At 43.7% G+C, this 22899-nt stretch overlaps 1 protein-coding gene and 1 non-coding gene across 2 annotated transcripts; one reads left to right on the top strand and one right to left on the bottom strand.

Annotated features, from left to right (window-relative positions):
- Nucleotides 1-4515: 4515 nt before the first annotated feature.
- Fetub (fetuin B) lies at nt 4516-21009 on the bottom strand. Its single transcript, XM_051191215.1, is given in 11 exon segments — nt 4516-4920; nt 4923-5019; nt 6206-6298; nt 8852-8947; nt 9583-9746; nt 11768-11855; nt 13345-13455; nt 13745-13881; nt 13884-13978; nt 17061-17109; nt 20952-21009. Coding segments are annotated over 10 exon segments (1203 nt in total). The 5' UTR covers nt 17105-17109; nt 20952-21009; the 3' UTR covers nt 4516-4642.
- On the top strand, nt 14650-14756 carry LOC127227284 (U6 spliceosomal RNA). Its single transcript, XR_007834969.1, has one exon. It is a non-coding gene; the product is annotated as a U6 spliceosomal RNA (small nuclear RNA).
- Nucleotides 21010-22899: the final 1890 nt, after the last annotated feature.

Genomic DNA, 22899 nt, shown 5'->3' with positions numbered 1-22899 from the left:
GAAATAGCTGTAGATGAAGACTTCACTGAGCTGAAGTGTGCCTGAGGCTTTGTGTACTTGAGTTGACTAGCCTAACACAAGACTGAACTTTTAATCACTGCCATTGGCTTGTGAAGACCCAACTCTGTGACTCAGAATCCCAGGAAAAGCAGGAAGGTCCAAGAGTAACTTTCAGGGGTTGGCTCGCTCTTCCTACCTTGTGGATCTTGGAGATCAGACTCAAGTCATCAGGCTTGGTAGCAATTACCTTTCTCCCTGAACCATCTCACCAGCCCAACAATAGCTGTAATACCACACAGCTAGAAACACTCAATTCTTGCAGTTCTAATTAGCTGATTAGTATTAGCAATCTGCAAGCCACTGATTATTTGACAGGATTGATATCGGTTGACTTGCTCACATGGAATTTGCAGACAGAAAAAAAGATTGAGAACTAAAAAGTAGATAAGCTGCATCTAAGAGGGGAGGCAGAGAAGAGGAACTTGAGTTTGGGTCTTAGAGAATGTTGTCCATGAGGCAAGAGGCACAGAGATGTGGGACGATGTCTATCTGAAGAAGTTTGAAGAGTAGTAGACAAGATGGACTTGCAGGAACTCAAAGGATATTAAGTAAATGTAAATAAACACTCTGCTTTGACTTTAGCCCAAGGATGTGCTTAGCATCCAATTAGTAGATTGTGGGAAAGAAAGAATGGTAGATAAGGAAAGTGGTGAACATGGGAACAGCCTACTTCTTCAAGAACTTAGTCAGAAAAGGTCATAGTTAGCCATCAGAAAGCCCAAGGTCTGTACCCACCATTCTTTCAGCGTATGTGTGGCTTGTAGACTACCCTTAGGAAAATCCTCTGCTGGGGCTGGTGACAGATGGTCTTTCTTTGTTTGCCCCTAGCTCTATCTCTGTTTGATTTTATCTGTCTGGCCCTATGTCCCAGGATTCCCAGGGGTTGGCGATTGCTGGCTTCCCTGCTGGTCGGTTTGCTATTGGATTCAAAGAGTTGAGAAGATAGGAAGGAAGGAGGAAGAAGGCAGTGTGTTTATCCCGTTGATGAGTCTTAGGTTCCCTATCCTATTACCAAGGCTGCTCCTGCAAGGCAAGCCCTGACCCATATCTAGCTCACACTGGGTAGCCTGCCACTTCTCTTCCTGCTTTCTTGGCCTGGGGTGCTATAGGCCTCCCAATGTGGCTATTCTTCATGGACCTCAACATATTTTGTCCTTTCCTTCCCCAGCCTAAAGGGAGTGATTACAGACACTCACTGTTGCTTTTTTAGTTGGATTGAGTGCCATTCTACTTCTTGTCAGACCCTGACTGATCTTGCATGCCTGGGTGCATGTGTGTTTCCAACTGAGAAGAAAACCACTCTGGATGTCATGATTGGCCTTTCAATTCTGTTTGCTCTGAGGGTTTCTATAACCATGCCATGGAGAGTGGTGTATATGGTATTTCCAATGGATGGCACAGGATGGACATATATATATATATATATATATATATATATATATATATATATAGAGAGAGAGAGAGAGAGAGAGAGAGAGGGAGAGAGAGAGAGACAGACAGACAGACAGAGAGACAGAGATAAGAGAGAGAAGAGTTCTCTTCCTTGTGTTCCTGTCTCAGTGAGGGGGAACACTGTCAAGACCCCAGACCTTCAAGGTAGCTAAAAAGAGGCCCAGGGTTGAAAATAGTTCAGGCAACCCAAGCTAGTCCTTTAAGTATAGGAGAAGCAAAGAGGGGATTTATTGGTACCAGATTTCATCTGTAAAGCTGAGTATGTACACTGACTGATGATATGATAAGTGAGGTCCAAACCAGAAGGGTGGGGTAGAGTGAGCCCTGATACAGCATCCACGAGGGTCCCATCTGTGATGAGGTGGGATTTGGTGTTGGTGCAGCTGGTTGGGATTACCCATATTTCTAAACACCAACATTATTCATTCATGGAAATACTTCCACGGAAGAAAAGGAAACTATACTAACCAACACACTCCAATAACAGGCCAACTATCCAACAACTCTAACATAAGGCCCATTTGTGGACCAAATCAGGTGCCGCCAAGAAACTATAGATGTTGTGACAATGATTGTTCACAGTTCTTCCAAATATCCAGGCACTAAAAAATGCCACATAGTTCAAATACAATCATGGAAAGTGTTAAGTTACAAATCTGGAACAAACAGCTGAAGTGGCTGTTTAACATATCAAAGCTGGACTTGGCCACCAGGTTCTTCCAGCATCCCTCAGCCCCTACCTGTTACAGGATATGGTTCACAAACCCCTCCCTCTACCCTGAACTCTCCAGCCCAGGGGCTGGGCTGCCCTTCCCCCAGAGGCTCTTCCCTGTATAATCCAGATTTTTAAATTAACTGCCCCTTTTTGGATCTTTGACCTCCTGGCTGCTGCACATTGTTCCCCTTTCTCCTCTCTCTCTTCTTCTATTCATCTCCCATGTGGCCCAGCTCAGTCTGGTCATGTCCTCTCTGAACTCTCCCAGATGTCCCCACCTCTAGCTATGCTCTCCCACATAGCTATAATAAACTTTATCCTCCACCACACCCAACAGCATCACACCTTTTCCTTTTTATTTATTTTTCATTCAGAGAGAAAGCACTGGAAATCTACCATTAAAAAAAAAAAAGTAGACATATGGGCTGCTTGACAAAGAGTTTAAAGGAATTGTTTTAAGAGAAATTCAAAGAAACAATTCAATGAACTAAGAAACAAAACAGTAAACATTTATGTTACTTCTGGGGAAATTGAGCTGATGCTCAACTAGAAACTTCCCTCCTGCTGAGAAGCATTCATGGTGCTGAGAGGTGCTCTGCACACTACAGGAGAAAAAAGTACTCATCAGTCTCTCACAGCTACAAAACCTGTGACCTAAAATAGCAACTTACCTGCAAGATATACCCACTGGTGCAATAATGGCACAGGTGTTGGTGGAAGTAACCACCTACTTCTTGAGTGCATCCAAGTCTTGCTCTATGAGATGGAACAAACCCATACCCAACATGTTAATAAAGCCAAGAATCTGAGACTAGATAGGCCATGGTTTCCAGGGGAAAACTGTTATTATTATTCTGCTAAATGAACATAGCAACAAAATGATTCCACATGATATATTACTATACCCACAGATCAGAATATTGCTCAGCCTTCATCAAAGAAACTTGTTTTAGTAGTAGTAGATGGTAGTTAACCCGGAGAAACACAAATTGGACAATATGCAGAAAGTAAGAAACTTTGTAGCACTGAGCCTGTGTCTGTGGTAGTTTAAAAGAAAATAGCCCCCCAAAATAGTGGCACTATCAGGAGGTGTGGCCTAGTTTGAGAAAGTGTGGAGGTAGATTTGAGAGCTCATATGCTCAAGCCACGCCCAATGTCTTAGTTCACTTTCTGTTACCTTCAGATCAAGATACAGAACTCTTATCTCCTTCTCCAGCAACATGTCTGCCTGCACATTACTACACTCCCTGCCATGGTGATAATGAACTAAATCTCAGAAACTGTAAGCTGCCATCTCAATTTAATGTTTTCCTTTACAAAAGTGGCCACAATAGTGTTTTCTCTTCACAGCAATAGAAACCCTAACTAAAACAAAGCCCTTAATAGGATGAGTTCAGGGATCTATGCGGAAGAGGAGGTGGAAAGATTTTAAGAGCCAGAGATGGTGAATGACTCCAAGGAAACAGCATTTTCCAGATTCAACAGGGCTAATTCATGTATGATCTCACAGAGACTGTGACAGCATACAGAAAGCCTGCATATGCTCAAGTCAGATAAAATAGCATGAAGAAGGGAAGATGGTCACCCTTAACCAAGAAGCAATTTCCAATTGATGATGACAGCTTACAGAGGGAAAATCCATTTTCTTCAATGGAGTGACACTGGGTATATCAACCACATTCTAGGGCAGGCATGCTCAGGAGTTACCCAATACAAAATAGACCCCATGGTTTTGTTGTTTTTGTTTGTTTATTTTGAGTTTTTGGGGGCGAAATCAGCTTTGTGTGTGTCTGTACCTTCCCCCACCCCTTTTTTTTAAAAACAAGAACATGAAGTTGGGAGGAGTTTAGGAATGGAAGCAATATGATTAAAATATACTCTACAAAAATATTTAAAAATAATTTTTAAAGAGAAAGCTGGAATGTATCTATAGTTCCTCATTAACAACAATGCCCTTTTATCATTAAAAAATAATAATAATAAAAACCAGACAAAAAGTTACCAGAGCCTGAAATCATAGTCACAAGCATTTAGGAGAGCAGGGGTCCCATGTGTTACAATAGACCCGTTAGGTTAAATCATCTAGTGAGTTACTGCTATTCTGGCTTATGTGCATTATGCTGGTTCTGCATGAGTAAAGATGTTTAAAAGATTAAAAGGAAATAGAAAGCAAAAGGTAGTTGGAGTCTGAGCATTTTGTACAGGGTACCAGCCATCATGCAGAACCCGACCAGTGTGGCCCAGAGTGGGGATTTACTCTCACTTCCATTCCTAGTCACACACTGAGATCAAGACGCAATAGGAGGATTCACTTTATTAGCCTTTCTACATTTGATCATCTGCCTCCTTCCCGTTCCCACCACCTCTCATCTGGCGCAGGGGACCACACCCTATGGGGAACCCTGTTTGCCATTCTCAGGGTGGGAGGATAAGAGGGTTGGTCTCCTCTGCAGGTCCGGGGCACTCAGTGGAGTGCCGGTCCTTTCCTGGGAAAGGAAGCACTACCAGCTTCTTTTCCTCGGGCCCCAGGTAGAGGAACGAAACATCCAGAGTATCCCCCTGGGGATTTGTGGTTAGATCCAGCTGCACGGGAAAGGCTTCCACTGGATTGTTTTCCTTGGAGTCTTCAGGTTTCTCAACATCCAGGTCGGGAAGGTGCTGGACGGATCCTCTCGGAGCAGTTTTGGAGGGGTGCTGGTAGAGGCGGTGTTTTTCTGAGGTTCCTCGTCCACCATGGGGACTTTCTTAGACTCCTGGGTAGCAGCAGGGTTATCACCTCCAGGAACCTGAGCCTGAAATAACAATGTTTTCAAATGCAGAATTCTACAGGGAATGCCAGGCAAAGCAGTTTTGTGGCTGTACATTTGTAATGAGGTTTTGGACAGTGGATAGCCTAGACTTGTGAGTTCTGAGATTACAGGTTCTGGATGCTTACAGAAGCCCCTTAATAGAGTTCCTCACGTGTAGTGACCCCCAGCCACAAAATTACTTTCATTGCTACTTCATAACTGTAAATTTGCAAATATCTGTTTGCTGATGGTCTTAGACTACCCCCATGAAAGGGTCATTCGCCACCTGTCCACAACCCCCTACCCCATCAAGGGGTGGTGACCTGATTGAGAAACATGGAGCTACAGGGTTGGGCTTCCTGCTACAAAGATTCATAACCAAACAGGTAAGTGGCTGAGTGGAAGGAACCGAAGTCCACAGAAACTGGTCAGCAGGTTTTTCCTTTCAGAGTGGATTTATTCAGTCCCCAGTGAGTTGTCTTTGCTCTCAGGTGTGGCAACAGATGGCCTCTTTTATTATTTGCTTTGTGCCAGTTCCAGTATGGCGCCCTTCATCCTAGTCCTTTTACGGGTTTACTCTTAGGGATTAGTACCAGCAGGTGATGAGGGTAGCAAGACCCAGACAGGGAAGATGGGTACCAGTGGCCACACAGCTCATAGGGGCAGAGAAGGAATGAAGCCCAGGCAGGCTAACTGGCCGGATCAGGTTCCCCACAGTAAGTACTTAGTATTGTAGAGAGGGATTGGATGTTTTCATGGAAGTAAGCCTCCCTGAGATGAGAGAGGTAGCTCTGAGATACTGAATTTAGCACTTTGAAGGCTTAAACTAGGCAAGTTTGTAGCTCACTGTTCCTGAGTGTTTTCCCTTATCCTACAGGGCCACATTGTGACTAAAATAGCAGGATAACTTTCTCTCCTTTAGGTATGGACTTAGATAACCTAAGAAAAGTGAACCTGTATCTTGAGAAAACCAAAAGTGGGTGGAGCATAGACATCTAGAGATGGCCTGATTCCATTGAAGATCACTGTTAAGGTGACAGGCTCAATGGGGAAAGCCACACTCGTGCAAGCCCAATGGCCTGAATCCCAGGCCCCAGAACCCATGTGAAGGTGAAGGAGAGAACAAACCACCATATTTGCAAACACACATTAATAACAACATTTAAAAAAGAGAGAGAGCGATAAATACCTGAGATTTGAAAAACTCACAAGTCACAGAGGCACTCTTTTTTTGAACCAGAGCTGGTTGTTGAACCAGAGAACCATGGCAAATACCGACAGGCTAAAAGAAAGACGTCATATGAGTATTCAGTCACTGGTGAGCACAGCGCCCACTTTCTGCTTGTGTAGACACATAGCTTCACTATGCTTTCCTGCTGTTGCCTTGAAGCAACTGCCTTGAAGGTCAGTACTCAGCCAATTCCCTCTGACGTATCTAAAAGCAACCGAGTACAGCTTGATGCTGGCTATTACGAAGTTCCTCCTGTGTGTATGCACTGTCCACTGCCCTGGCCTGGGGTCTGCCCTTACACACTGTCCACTGCCTGGCCTGGGATCTGCCCTTACACACTGTCCACTGCCTGGCCTGGGGTCTACCCTTATACACTGTCCACTGCCTGGCCTGGGGTCTGCCCTTACACACTGTCCACTGCCCTGGCCTGGGGTCTGCCCTTACACACTGTCCACTGCCCTGGCCTGGGGTCTGCCATTAGCTCAATTAGGAAGATTGGTGGTTTCCTCTCTATAGCAACTCCAATATGCTCCAAATGAAGTTTTGTTTTCTCAGGAAAAAACACTCTCAGCTCCATCAGTTTCTGTCTATTTGAAAATAAAACTACTTTTTAGGAAATGATAAAAGTAAAGCTGAGTGGTGGTGGCACACCTTTAATTCCAGCACTTGGAAAGCAGAGACAGATGGATCTCTGTGGGTTCAAGGCCAGCCTGGTCTACAAAGCTACACAGAGCTACAAAGCTCAAAAAAAAATGATAAAGGTAATAAATTATTTAGAACTACATAAAGGAAAAAAGACATGACCTGTAATTCCAAGAAAGGTTCTCACTGTCTGTAACCTTTTGATCTTTTCCCTACTCATGCATATTTTTTCTAAGGACTTAGATTATATTACATAGGATATTTTATAACTATTTTGTCACTGAACAATATATTATAAAAGTCTTTGTATGGCATTGGATAGTCCTTTATGTTTTTCTTTGTTGTTTGTTTCATAATGGCTATGGTTACCCAGAGTGTCTCTGCATTTAATAAAGTCTCTTGTCAAACAACTAGATGAATGGAACTTCGTTTTAAACATTGAAACTATCTTTTCCTGTATCTCTAATTTCTTCCTTGGAGTAAATTCTTATGTGGTGGTTGAATGAGAATGTCTTCTATAGGCTCATCTATTTCGAATGGTTGGTCCCCGTTGGTGGAACTTTTTGGGAAGGATTAGGAGGTGTGTCACTGGGTGTGGACTATGAGGTTTCAAAAACTTACACCATTTCCAGTTAGTTCTCTCTGCCTCCTACTTGTGGATCAAAATACAAGTTCTTCAGCTACTGTTCCAGGACAATGCCTACATGCTTTTTGCCATGCTCCCTACCTTGATGGCCATGGATACTAACCCTCTGAAACTGTAATCCCCAAATAAACATGGTCTTCTATACATTTCCTTGGTCATGGGGTCTTATCACAGCAATAGCAAAATAACCAAGACACCCTAGAATTATTTTAAGATCATAGAGTATGTATATTTTCAAGGATAAGTGAACTATTATAATAAAATTTTGCCTCCAAAAAGAACTCTTTGGCATATCCAAATAAGATTTATCATAATACATCTGAACAAGTTGTCTGAACATTATATCCTTCTCCAAGTCACATGAAGAAAAGACCAGAAATTGTTCAAAGAGGGAAAATCATTAATGTGACATGGTACCCAGGCTTCCCTTTTTCTCTTCATCATCATGGCTCAGGTAGAAGAACCTTTCAGAGAAACTGCAGGTGCCTGTGGGAAGAACAGCTGGCTACTTCCTGCTAGCTAGACTTTTCATTATCTAAATGTGTGGACTTCCTGGTGCTGTACTGGAGTGGAGGGGACCGTGGGACCTGCATGTTAGTGTCACCACTTGCTGGCTAATCTGAAAGAGCTAATAGTTTCAGTTTCCTTTGAAAATAAATATCTCTCCCCTACTCTGATTCCATTTGTATGAAATGTCTACATGGACAAAGCCATTGAGACAGAAATCAGATTCACAGTTTCCGGAGCTTCAGAGGGCAGCAATGGGGACTGACTTCATAGAGATGCATTCCTTTTGAGCGTGAATTATAATATTAAAAAATTATGACGTAGTTACGGTGGCACAGGTCTGTGAATATACTTCAAAGAGGGAATTATCTGCCTTAAGAGGGTAATCATACTGTGCATGAACTGTATCACAATAGAGCTGTATCAATGCAGCTTTGCCCAACTGTGCTTCAACACAGCATGCTGATTAACATACATTTCTGATAGCTTTGGGGTACCTCATTCTATATTTTACTTAGCCTTTCTTTTGTGAAGAGTGGTCCAAAGAATGGAAAACTGTGCTGTATTCCATGTCCTCGTGTGTGTGTGTGTGTGTGTATGTGTTTCCTTTTGTGATTTTATTACAACTGATGATGAAACTCTTAGAATCAAATAAATCCCATGGCTGAGTCAAGATCTGCCCAATTTCTAACTATCTGAGGCATGAAGAAGCATCCTGTGTTCTATGCCACCCCAGTATAATCTGTGCCCAACAAATACTGGTGATCCGTGAATGCGTGCAGACTGTACCAACCGCCAGGAGCACTCACCAAGTCGGAGGGCTGGAGCGAACAGCTGGCCTGGGATTCAGTACATGGTGACTCTTTGATCAAATAATCCACAAAGTAAGCTGGGCCAAACACCCACTGTCATGAAATAAGAGTTAAGAAGTTAAAAATCTTACTCCAGGGACAACTCAGGATTGACAACCTTCCTTGTATAGAACTGTCAACAAACCAAGGCATGGTCAACTCACAAACTTACTGTTCCTAAAAGTTCCCAGTAATTTTGCTCTTTAGAAAATATAAATCAGTGCCTTCCCCTGTTAAGGATGTGAAGGGTACCCTTACATCTTCTCTTACTTTCTTAGTTAGCTTACTTTTTCCTTATGGAGATTTGTCTTATACTTATTTACTTACATAAGAGAGATAACAATACAATTAAAATATAAATGAGCCTCCTAGTCTATAACTCATACCTACCCAAGGCCTTAATGAAGCAAAAGTTGCCTTGCTAAATGTTGGTTCATAATCCCAAACCCACATGAGACTATGAATCTGTTCTTCTTGCTTTAAGGTTGGAGAAAATCAAGTCACCTAACACATACAAATTGCAAGGAAAACTGGAAGCTGTAATATGACTGAATGCACAACAGATATACTAGAGATGGGACCGGAGAGAAAGGACCTCAGGGCCTAAGCAGACAGAAGGCCTAAGTAGCCTCCTCCCAACCAACCTGCAGCAACAGTCTGTGTAACCAACCTGGGCATTTTAGTTTTACCTGGCCAGTAGCCCTGGTGACTTTAACAAGTGAGTACTGTTTCGAAGGGTTCTCACTGTTGAACTTTGCAAGTGACTCCGTGGCAGCTTCCAGAACTCTGGGGTTTGACAAGTCAAAGGGGCCCGGGCAGTCAGGACACATGGAATGAATCTTTCTTTGAGAAACTATTGATGAGAATAGTTTTTAAATATTAATTTTCAGTCCTAGTAAGAGTCATAATCACACAAACATATATACCTCAGGCAGACCGAACTAAACTGATAATAACCAGTGTTGGCAAGGATGCAGCGAGGAAGGCGGTTTTCTGAGAAAGTGTTCAGTCGGCAGTATGAGAGTAATGGTAGTACTCTTTATCTTTGCCTCCTTCCCTTCCTCCCTCCCTCCCTCCTTTTTGAGCAGGGTCTCATGTATCCCAGGCTGGCCTTCTGCAGAGCTAGGCTTGCAGGCATGTACCCTGGTGCTTGGCTTTTGTGGTGCTAGCATCAAAGCAGGGCTTCATGCATGCTCGACACTCCAGACCTGAGCTAGTGTCCAGTCTCTGAGCACTATTACTTTTGTAATCAAAATTAGATCAAAGTGAGGGAGTCTTCACCTCTAATGGACTTATTTGCTATAGGAATGTGTTCAGAAGTACACAGGGCATTTCCAACCAACAACCTGGCCCAGCATGAAATCATAAACATACTTAAAACATTATGGAAAAAAATTGCAACTCAATCACACTGTTCTTAGGTATGAACTTTGTAGATGACAACATTGTATTTCAATGCCAAAACAGTGGACAGTCCCCTCTCTAATTCAATGTCCTTTCTTTTTACTGCTTGTGTAGACAAGGGCCTTTGAAAGGTTGGTGTTTCAATATTGACATGACTTACATCTCTGTGATCCTTAACACTAAGAATAAAATCTATCATGTAGTGACTATCCAGTAGAACCCTGTAAAGTCAGTAGATGACGTCATTATGGTGGGAACATACCACCTTTTGTTAGAAATGCAAATAAGTCAGAAAGTAAAACTGGCCACACCACTATGCCATCAGTACAGTTTCAATGTCTTTGGGAAGAGCTGGATATAACAAATGTGCACTCATCAAGGGAATTAGCCTTGGAGTGTTTTCAGAGAAAATCCACTGTCTTAATTAATGGACATTTTGGGGGTGGAGGAAGATGGTGGGAGAGCTGGGTCCACAGTGCCTCCTTACCAAGTCCCCATTCGTATGAAACCACTAGCACTCTTTACAGTGGTCCTCTGACTTGCATCAGACTGGTCCTGTGTTCACACTTAAGCTGTGCTTCATTCAGTGTTTGCTCCAGGGTCTCCTTCCCCTCAGGAAGAAGCAGCAGCACCATAGCCACCAGGAGATTGTTAGAGACTCAGGCTCGGACAGACTGATGGAGGCAGTCTGCACTTGGACAAGAGTCACGGGACAGTGCGTGCACATAGTCCGTTAAGTGGACATTCTCCACCTTCCCATGCAATAGGCTCCTGCTTTTCAGTGACCTTCTCTTGTACAAAGCAGGATCCAGGAGAAATGAACCCACTTATTTCAACTGTCCACTCATTTTTGGCCATATTCTTGCCTGTTATTCAGCAACAGTAATGACTTTTAAAACTTGTTGTAAGCTAGGAAGTCTTTAACTGGGGGTGAGGGATGTGCATCCCATATGATAGATGACATAAGACTATAAATCAAGGTGGTTTGAGTGTTTTAGCCAAAGTGGAGAAAATGCACTGGGAAAGCCACATTCCTTTTACGGAAGCAGCACTGGCACGTTCCTTAACAGAGGTCAGCAGGGCATCCTCATTGGAAGGAGAGGCTCAAGCAAGCACAAAGATGTGAACATGTGACGTGTGTTCGTATGTGTGACATATCCATTGTAAGGGTGACAGGGTGGCATAGACAGAAAGGAACCCGGGACCAGTTGTTGGTACTGTGCCACTCGAAGGAGATTGAAAATTTAAGATTGGAAGCAAGTCCTAGTTCTTGATAATAATCTAGGGATGCTCCCTCAGGAGGAGGAGGATGTCAGCAGGGGTCGGTGCTGGAGGACTGAGCAATGGATATCACCGGGAACACAGAGTAAGGGGGGGAGAAACTGCCTGCCAACTTGACAAAGCCTTAGTTAAATAAATGCCTTTCCCCTGCTATCTTTTATTAAAAGGTACCACACCCTCTTGACTCACCTGGGCGAAGAGTACAGTTATAAGCAAGTAGATAGAGAACTCTTCTTGGCTTGTTAATGTGAAACATTGCTTTGCATTGACCATAAACCTAGAAGAAACAATACACTTGATGGCATGATGCCTAGAACCACGAGGTTAACACATTCCCCCCACCTCCCCCCTACCACGCCAAATAGAATTTTGTTTTAATTTAGCAAGAAACTTAAAGTCAAGTTCTATGGTTTGGGGGTGGGAAGAACGGCTGTTTGTCTTCAGACTGTTGCCTTTTCCTGAGACACAGCCAACTTCCCAGCCTCCTCACACTTAGGGCCCGATCCTTCTAACTGTAGGAATGGAGCAGAAACAGTTTTCCATCGTCACACTTCACTGTCACATCAGCACAGTTTCTTTCTCTATCCTTCATCTTTCCACAGCTGGATGCCAGTGAGCATGGGGATAGGGAGCCACAGTTGGAGGTGGCAAGGTCACAGACAAGCACAGCAGGAAGCAGGGCCTCCAAATCACTCCCAGAATAAAATTCTCTGGCCAGGAGCTTCAAGTTTGAGATTACATAATAAAATCCCCTGGAAATTTTAGTTTGAAATTACATAAGAAATAGACTCCTAACCTGACCGAGCACACTCCTCTCTATGGGTGTCCGTGTCACTAAACCAACTCTAACAAGAGGATATACAGACTTGGTTTTTCAATATCAGGTGCAGGTTGGCATGTTTGGCAAGTAATGAGGGAAGGTAATCTTGATCAAAAAGTTGATTCAAACCACTGAAGATCCCGCCTTGTATTCTATGGTAGTCTGTGTCAGTACATGGAAGAGATCCCAGAATCACAGAGTCAGGTGAAAACTAACTCCCTTGGTTTTAAGTCTTGTCAGTGGCCATCTTTGAAAAGTTGAGCACAAGGCCGGAGAGATGGCTTAGTGGTTAAGACACTTCCTACTCTTCTAGGGAACTGCTTTACAATGCCCATATGCGGTGACTCACAGCCATCTGAAACTCCAGTTCAGGGATGGGGGGTGGGGGTGGGGGAGAATGTGGGGATTGTGGGTGTTTCGCATGCCACCTTATGATTGCTGTGGGCACTGCATGAATGTGGTACACATATATCCAGGCAAGGCACTCATACACATTGAAGAATAAAGTAATTATTTTAAAAAGGAGAAAGGGAGAGTTCTGAGACCCTTTAATTCTATGCTTCAGGAAGTTCTAGAAGATGCCTGGTGATTCCCCACATTCCAAGTCTCCCCTTTTCCTATCTGAAAACCTCATATATTAATATTCATTAAAACAAAACCTAGCAGAAGAAAACAAGCTATTCTCCATTACCGCTATTGTCTGGCTTATTCACATACCAGATTCTCTCAATCTCTCTCTATCTCCCTTTCAGCTCAGTGGCTGCTGAAGGATCTTAAGCTAGAAAACAATTTTGGGGGAACCTGTTGAAGTCTAGTCAGTAGGACCCTAGTAGGACATCACAGGAGGCCCTCCTCCTGACTAAGCACACGGATCCTTTGCCTGAGAGGTAAGAAAGTCATGAACAGATGGTGGACATGGGACAGGCACCGGCCCCCAAGGACTTACTGACTCATGCAAAGTCCTCGGGCCGCACTCCTTCTGTGGCTTCTTGCTGAGTACGTGGCAGCCAGTTTCTAAGACATCCAGTGTGAGGTAGAACAGGGATCCCATGTCCTCCTGTGGTAGGGTTGGAGAAATACCCCACCCAACATGAAACAATCTCAGGACAACTGGATGAATAGCCTCTTCCTGGGCGAGCCAAAGCATGTGTGTAGCAATGCCTTCTATACTGCTGAAACCTGGAGTGGATCCTCTTAGCCCTTGTGCCTAGGGGCAGCAAGTGTCCAGAACATGGTGAAGCACTGTGTTTCCACTGGAAAGCCCCTGCTGACACGCAGCCCTGACTTGCCAACCCTGGCTGCTCTCTGCAGCCTGTCCAAATGCTGCCCCAAAGGCTGTCACTTGCCTGGTAGTGCTCCCATGCATCATGAACTCGGGAGAGGCTCAACATATAGCCGTCCTTTTGGTCTCTGTTGATGTTCTGTAGGGCAAAGCCCGCAACTGCCAGCACTTCGGAGCTGTTACAGCTCAGAGGATGCAGAAGTAGGGGGAAAGGGGAAGGGGTTGCCCTGGAGGAGAGCGAGCCACCACGCAGCATGCAGCCAGGGTGCAGAACACCAGAAGTCGGAGCAGAGTCATCCTGTGGGGAACAAAGGTGGAGGTCGTTGTATGATGTATAGAGATGCCAGGATGGGCCCTGTTATGGGTCTTCGAGACTGACTTGAGCAGTTGTGTAATTGCAATCAGAATGGCTGAATGTGACTTGAAACACTATGTCCTACCATCACCTTGATCCAAACAAGGCATTTTCTGAGTCAATATTTTGAATGGGATTTGTCAGTGTTCTAACCTTAGACCTAGAGCATGCCATTCTGTGCATGCAAACAGCTCTAAGTTTCATAACCTTTTCCCAGTAATCACAGCAGATGTTTGATCATGACATGGGAGACCTGGCTTCTGTCCCAGTGTCTATTTGCAACACAGTGGCCTAGCATGGTGTTCCACCTTTCCTGCAGATGGTCTCATGTCCACACTGTTACATGAGCGGAGCACAGAGGCTTCGGCCTTCCCAGCTCACCTCCTACCACCTGGCCAGATGAGAGTCTAATCTGACTGGAACTGAAGATAAGCATTATTCAAAAATTTCCCTTTCTAGCACCTGTATCTCTCAGAAAAGCCTTGGGCTTCATCTCAAAATTGTATTTAAGGGGAAAAGGCTGAAGAGAGCCTCTAACAGTTTTCTCATCACATTATAGTTCTAGTCTTCCTTTTGTGCACGGGCAAGTAAATTCATTAAGAGACCAAAACCTGGTACTCACTTTGGCAGCACGTACACTAACATTGGAACAATACAGAGGAGATTAGCATGAACTCTGTGCAAGAATGACATGCAAATTTGTGAAGCTTTCCAGAGATAGAGAGAGCAAAACCTGATACTGTTAAGAGAAAGATAATTATTATTTTGTTTGTTTGTTTGTTTTTTGTTCTTGAAGACAGGGTTGCTCTACATAATAGCTCTGGCTGACCTGGATTTCTAGACTGGGCTGGCCTCAAACTCAAAGAGATTAGCCTGCCTCTGCATCCTGAGTGCTGGGATTAAAGGTGTGGACCACCCCTTCCTGGCTGGCTATGATTCTTGCCTCTCTTTTTTAGCTTCCATTTAAAACCCAGGGAGGTTCTATTTATTAGAACTATATGAAAAGTTGTTTGTTTATTTATTTATTTTTATTGTTTTGACAGGGCTATGCAGCTGAAGATGGCTTTCAATTTGTAATCTTCCTGCATCTGCCTCCCAAGCACTGGGATTAAAGGTGCATACCACCATTTCTGGCTACAAAAATAAGTATCGTTCAAACTTCTCCTCTAGGACTAGGTTTCACATACACTGGGGAAACTACTCTTTTACTGTGCTCCATCACAGGGAGTTTTATTTTGACATGGCTCATCTATAAGTTCCCCAGTCTGACTTGGAACCTTTAACCCTGTTGCTTTGGCACCTCAAATTTCTGGGATTACAGATGTTCCCCACCATACAACACACACACACGCACACACACACACACACACACACACACACACACACACACACGCACGCGCACACACACACACACACACACGCACACACACACACACACACTTTCTGAAGTGTGTGATGTGATGTCAAGAGTCAAACCCAGAGCCTCTCTTATATCAGACATGCATTCTACTACTGAGTTACATCCACAGGTTTTTTTTTTTTTTTGTATATAGTTACATTTTTATTATTAATTTATTTTTATTTTACATATCGATTCCAGTTCCCTCTCCCTTCCTCTCTCCTATCCTCCCATTAACCCCCAACCACCCTTCCCTCCCATTCTCCCCCCCCACTCTACATGTAGGGGGATGCCCTCCAGGAGGGGTCATCTAAATCTTTCAAGTCATTTGGAGTAGGGACTAGCACAGACCACTTTTTAAAAAAGTTTCTATTAAACACACACACACACACACACACACACACACACACACACACACACACACGCCAGTGGAAGTTACGCCAAAAGCAAAAAACCTGAGTCAGGAAGGGAGCCTGCAGATTAGGCTGCTTCTGCTGTAAGCATTCCCTAAATTGAGCAACCCCTCAGTCCCTACCTCCACCCCTGCTGAGGCTTTCTGTGTTCAGACAGATGGAGGTACAGCTGTGTCCACCAGCACCCATGTGGCAGGCCCTCAATACACAGAGCATGTCAAAGACTCCAAAGCTTTGGGGTCAACACTATTTCAAACACAGTTCTCTACAACAACCGGAACACACAAGAGTGTTTCTGCATAGTGTTTACTTTTAATCCACAGATAGATTTTGGAGATGTCTGTGTTCATACAGAAGGATTTCCTGTCTGTGAGGCCTTTTGTGGGAACCTGGTGAAAGGGACCAAAGATGTTAACTGCAAGTCAGACCTTCTAAGCAGATGGAAAGAAATGTCTTAGCCCCAGGCTAGAGGCTGGATGGAACTCTGACATGTGGTAAACTGTGGTTGACAATAGCAAGCCAAACAAAAGAAAATCTTCCAATGCGGCCAAAGTATCTAAACTGACTTGAAACTTTGATCTCACACTAAACCTAAATATAACACACTGACATGTTTTTAACTAATTACTGTTACTAAGAAAATTTTAATTTTATGATAAATTTAATAAATGACTTAAATTTACTATGATAAATTTAATTGTATCATAGTTGAGCATAGAACAGATTTTTTTTTTTCATTTGATAGCCACTCACAGGCAATCAGGTAATGGCATTTGCTCACTAACTTAGTGGTGGTACAGACACTCATTGAAAACTCTAAAGACAACTTAGCAAGTTCAACCAAGTGAGAAAACTGGGGTTCAGAAAGGGTAAAATCCTGACTGAATTAAGGCAAGAACGGGCAGAGGAGCCTTCCCTTTTACCATTTTTCATCAAGTCTGGTGAGATTGCTCAGCCAGTAAAGGTTCTTGCTGCCGAGCCCAAAGACCTGAGTTCAATTCCTGGAACCCTCATAGTAAAAGGAGAGACCTGATTTTCGAAAGTTGTTGTCTGATTTCCATAAGTGAGCATGCATATGGCATACACATCACTCCCCATTCACAAAAACAAACATACAAATAAGTGTAAACGTAGGCTTTTTCTATCACTGGTGATTAGAACACTGGCTGAACTATTTCAGTTACCAACCCACTGAGGTGGTGAAGCCACTTACCTGCTGTAAGCCTGGTTGCCGAATCTGTCAAATGTGCTAATCATGACCCCTGCATCAGTAATCATTTGTACAGAAGGTTAGAACAGTGGCTGGCACATTGCTAGATGTTGCATAATACTGCTACCTGTAATTCACAAGTCCTTATTGTGCAATTGCACAATGCCAGGAATTGAATTAGGCTGTTTGGAATAAAGAGGTAGTTAAGGCTGACGTGGCTTGAGGACGTCCCCAAGGATCAGAAGTAGGAAAAGTAATCGCCTATTGAAATCAGTGAAGAGGTGGTACCTTAAAAGAAAGATTAAGTCTCACGGGCTCTGTCCTCGTGAGTGGAAAATGTCCGTGTCAGGAGAGTGAGTTTGTGATCCTAGAGTCCTCCCCTTCCTTCCACTGCTTGGCACAGCAAGAAGCCAGTCCCAGTGGATGTCCCAGTCTCCAGCATGGTGAGTGGGACTCTAGGACAGCAATGCAGGATGGACCAGGCTAATATGATGCAAAGCCCACTTTTTTTTTTTTTTTTTAATAAACAAGTTGTTAATTAAGATTGATTTACAAACCCAAATCTGAAGATCACAGTTCCTTAGAAATGGGCTCTCAGTTGTGCTTTCAAATGGAAATAACATGAGAAAATGGGCATTGAAACCAGAAATAGTTACAAAAACAAAAAAACAACTCAAAACAAACAAACAAACACAGATTGGGAGGCCATTCAACTGGGAAGGCTTTGGAATTTAAATTCCCACAAAACAAAACAAAGCCCAGGGTAAACCCTGAGACCAGAAAACAACAACTAACCTCTAGGCAGAAACTTTCCAACCAACAAAAATTCGTTTTGCTTCTCCTGTGTCTGCAACTTCATTTTACAACTTTATCCCCTCATAATCCTGGGCTCATAAACCAATGAATTTAAAAAAAAATGTTTTTTAAAGTTTAAATGTGTTGAAGTTTTCCTTTATTGATTTAAAAGTTAGATATTCAAATTCTGGGGTTCAACAGAGATTCAGTTTCAGCCAGCTGTGGGTACATGTTTATGGGGTCCTCTCTGCTAGTGTGTCTAAGGCCTGAGGAAATGTACTCAATACATTCAGGTGGAGGCCCCTGGAACAACTTTAATGAAAGGCAGATGCAAACATGCTAAAAAAAGGTCCTGACCACATGGTAGACTGGACTTGGATGAGACACCCATTTTAGCCCTCGTCTGTGTGAGCCAGGCTAGTGGAATAGCCCTTCTTAAAAGCCCAGCTTCCTCATCCATGTGGGGCTTCGAACCATGCAATTGCTAAGGGCCTGCCTCTCTCTGCACTGATTGCCATTCCATCTCTAGCAGCTGTAGGATGGAGCACGTTTACCACCATCCAGGCTGTAGGTTAGAATACAACTGAGCCCAACCTTCCTCTTGCCTACAGCTTATGGGAGGGGTGGCATCGGGAAGAGGCCAGACTAGTTGCCTTTGCTAAAGGTGGTCTCCAGAGCTCATTGATCTGCTCCTTTCTCTCCTTCCCACCCTTATCTTTCCTTTTTTGCACAAACACTAAGCAAACAGCTCCTCCACTTGTGGGTGAAGAACCAGGGTTGTATAAAAGTAACGCTGATGAGTTCTTATTAATCTGCCCAGCCCTGCACTAAATACTGCTTTTCTTCTGAACCAGGAATTTAGACAGTACAATAATTCCTATTGTACAGGAAAGGTCAGAAAGCTTGCTCAGGGTTTATAGTGCAATTATAAAATCTGAGTCCCTGCTCTTCAGGAGTCAAGACTAGGAAAGCATAGGGACCCCTTCCTGCAAGAGGCAACATTCAGACAGACTGCAGCTGTGGTCCAAGTTGTGCATGATGGATGAAGTGGGGAGGATTGCCAGGGATGAGGGAGGGTCAGGGCAGTGATGTCTTACCATTTCCTTGCACTCTAACCTCCCCCTCCCCAGAATCTGAAGGGAGAGTTACAAGGCCCAGGAAACTTAAGAGGCTTAGGAAGTTCACAAAGTCTCAGGACCCACAAGGCCACTCCCCACAGTAATTGCTAAGGTCAAAGGAGACTGGAGTGAATCTTGCTCAGTTTCTGGGGGAAAATGATACAGCTTTTTGAGCCAGATGAGAAAAGACAAACAATAGGGCCATGCGGAAGAAAAGGAGCCTTCAGGCTAGATGGAGCCTCTCACCAGCCAGGAAGCAAGAATTTCAACATAATTAATACTTGCTATGAAGGCTGCTGACACAGAGAGAATATTTCTTGCACATGTTATGTTTCATATCAAAATAGCAATGAACTGGAGGTAAAACCATGACGTTGGGTTGGCCTACTCTGAAAGGTTAACATTGTTTGTAGTAATAACATCTCTCCTTCCTTCAGCTGTCACCCAGGATTACTTTACCAGTTGTAATCCTGTCCAGTGTTCCCCAGGAACTGCTCCTTCATCTCACTGAGGCTCATTAGCCACCCCTTGAAGACAGGAGCCTCTATATTGACAGAGCCATATGTATGACTATTGCTAAAAGACAGTGAAGTGTCTTTGAGATGCCCACACTCTCTTAGGTGTGCCTTGCTTTCTTTTCAAATATTTTTTATTAATGTTTGTATTTAAAAATCATATTAAACTGTACTGGGGTGGCACACACCTTTAATCCCAGCATTCTGGAAGCAGAGGCAGGTGGATCTCTGTAAGTTTATTGCCTGGTCTACAGAGTGAACTCCAGGTAGCCAGGGCTATTACACAGAGGAACCCTGTCTTAAAAAAAAAAAAAAAAGTAAAATAAAATCCTACTAACAATATCTATCAAATCCTGGCTTCTTCATGCTGGCTTGCTCTGAAAGTCTTTCCTGCATCAGAAGATCTGGTTTGACCTGAGTCAAAGATTACTGCAGGAAATAGTGGCCACCTCCAGTGACAATCACTCCTGCTGTGGTGTGCTCTTCAGTGACCTAGCCATCTTTGAGTCAGCCATGATGTAGGGAGTAACTTCCCACCTGTGCATAATGAGTTCATGGTTCACCAAGATAGACTCGGCTAAAATGATTTCTTTGGTCTGTCCTTGCTGCACAAATCTGGAGATTTGTTGGTATCTCCCCATGAATGGTCATACAAAAGCAATTAAAGAAAGAAATGGATCATGATGTCTGCAGGAAGATAGATTCAAATGGAAATCATTATAAGTCAATCTCAGAAAGACAAAGTCTATAACACATTTTCTTTTCAATGCGGAATCTAGGTTTTAAAGTGTGTGTGTGTGTGTGTGTGTGTGTGTGTGTGTGTGTGTTGCTGTGCTTTTCCTAACTCATCTCAACTCACTTTCTAGAACTAGATACTATTTATTGCTCTCAACTCACCCAGCCCGAGGCCACCTCTTGCCATTCTGTCTCAGGTCACTCCTCCTAGAACCTGGCTGGCTCTCTAATGTTACATTTAGGCAATCATTGGAAAAATTTAGACTATTAAAGCAGTTTCCATCAACAGTGGCCACAGGGAAAGACTACCTGCTGCATTGCAAGCGGGATTTCCTGTCAAATCCTTCTAGGGGAGAGACCAATAAACTGTACAGATTCTGGGTTCCAGCAGGCATAGATTTAATTCCAGATCTGTACTCGCCAATGGGAACCCAGGAAGCGTTTTTTCCACACCACCTAGGCTGGGTGTGAGAACCAGTGAAAACCAGTGCTTGGGCATGGGCTTGACCTCTGAACTTCACCAAAGATTCTAAATAGTAAGGAAAGGGCAGGAGGTTCTCCACCCACTTCACATACTCACAGTCTTCGCAGGGGAAGCAGCACTCAGGTGAGGCTCAGTCTGCAGGTCTCACAGCCGGGCTTTCCTGAGGACTTGGGTCATTCAGGCTGCGGGATCAACTCCCACAAGCAACTGGTGAATAATACTGAAGCCCGTTTGTTAATTTACTAACCAGAGGGATCCTCTCCTGGTGTTCCCAGTAGAGCCAGAGAGATGCTGCCAGGTTCTTCTTCTGATTGTCTTTTTATATCATGCCACCATCACTTCAGAACCTGGGGAACAATACACTGCGTAGCTGGGTTTCGGGACTGGTATATACACCCTGAATATGAGAAGCAAGATATCAGGGAGAGTAGGCTCTAATTAGGTTTCTTTCTAAGGAGCCACCCAGCATTTTGTTTCCACCTAGGCTTTTCCCAATCCCACTCACAGGGTGTGGCTGCCTTCCAGATGTCCTTCTCCACCCATAGAGAAGCCGCTTCCCATAGGTCTCAATCAGGAGGTGGCTGTAATTGCCAAAAATCCACCGTAATTAGTACTGTACAAATACTGACCCTGAAAGGCTGGGGACGTCATGCCAGGCATGGGTAAGTGCTGGGAGCTCACATGGAGTGGTGAGGAGAGAGGCTGTGACAAAGGTCTCCTCATTTCATTTGATAGCTGTTACCACATAGCAGGTGTTTTTCCTAAGGCATATGACACAGCTGTGAAAGTCGCAGAAGCAGTGTTTGACTTCAGCCCCTGTTCTAGGGCTCTGGCGTACTTCCGGTGGAAGCTCAGCTAGCTTGTTTGGGGAATAAAGACATGCAAGTACACCCTAAGGGTCCAGTGGAGAACAGGGGAGGAATGACCCGTGGAAAGCCCAGCAAATCCCGCTGGAGCAGGGTATTCCCAGCAGCGATTCGAAGAAAATTGAGGCACAAATTTGAGGGATTGATTTATCCCTCAAAATATCAGTATTTTCAGAGTATTCATTTTTGTATAGTTTTGAATTTTAGGACACTGCTAATGTTTTAAATATCTAGAACTGTAAAATTTATCAACAAAACAGTGTGTGTGTTGGGGGGGGGAGCGCTAAAAAATTAAAACCAAATGAAAAAGAGTGAGTTTGTACTTCAGATGAGTACTGAACGCAGCAGAAGGAAGAAAATGACAGCTCGTCCTGCTGATTCACCTCTTGCTGAATGCAGTTCCTTGATCATATAACAGCCTTTAAAATGTGTGTATGAGATAGAATGCACACAGCACTGGGCACCAAGAATGTGACAGAAGACAAGAAAACACTGGGGCTTTGGTTCGGCATCAGAGGCAGCTAGTGTATTCAGATTTTGATAGAGACCCTTCTGAGATGATTAATTTCTGCTATGAAAGCTGAAAAGGCCTATAAGCAAGGAGATTCGCCCACCAAGAACTGAACCAGTCTTTTTTTTTCCTTTTGAGATAAGCTTTCTCTACATATCCCTGGTTGTCCTGGAACTCACTCTGTAGCCCAAGCTGAGCTTGAACTCACAGAGATGTGCCTTCCTCTGCTCTGCAGTGCTGGGATTAAAGGCATTTCTCCCTATGCCCAGCTCAATCCCAGTCTTTATTAGACACCCAGGCTCTTTGACACATTCGATTTCTAGGGAGTGGCGAGTGGAAGTTGACCATGTACAGAAAGTAAGGAGGAATTCAGAGAGTGAGTTTCTGTAAAAGGAAGTAAGTGAAGCCATTGTCAACTCTTGGACAACCTGAACATAAATCATGACAGTATCTATTATAGTAAACTGAAAAAATAGTGACCTATAGAATCTTTAATGTTGACAGCATTTTAAGGTCACTATTTGCAGCCACTATTGTAATAATCAATCCAGGCAAGAATGACCAATGTGTGTTAAAACATAGTGAGCAAAAGCTTAATGTACAACAGGTTGCCTACAGACTCTTAGTATCTGCTCAGAGAGAACTCCTTTTGTTTTTTGTAAGGAGTAGTGTGTGTGTGTGTGTGTGTGTGTGTGTGTTTGTGTGTGTTGTCCTTGGAGTCCAGAAGAGGGCATCAGATCTCCTAGAACTGGACTTACATGCAGCTGTGAGCTATCTGATGCTTGTGCTAGGAATGGAACTCTGGTTTTTTGCATTAC

The sequence above is a fragment of the Phodopus roborovskii genome, unplaced genomic scaffold (assembly GCF_943737965.1).
Source record: "Phodopus roborovskii unplaced genomic scaffold, PHOROB, whole genome shotgun sequence".
Taxonomy (NCBI): Eukaryota; Metazoa; Chordata; class Mammalia; order Rodentia; family Cricetidae; genus Phodopus; species Phodopus roborovskii.
This window is presented reverse-complemented; position numbering and strand designations above follow the sequence as displayed.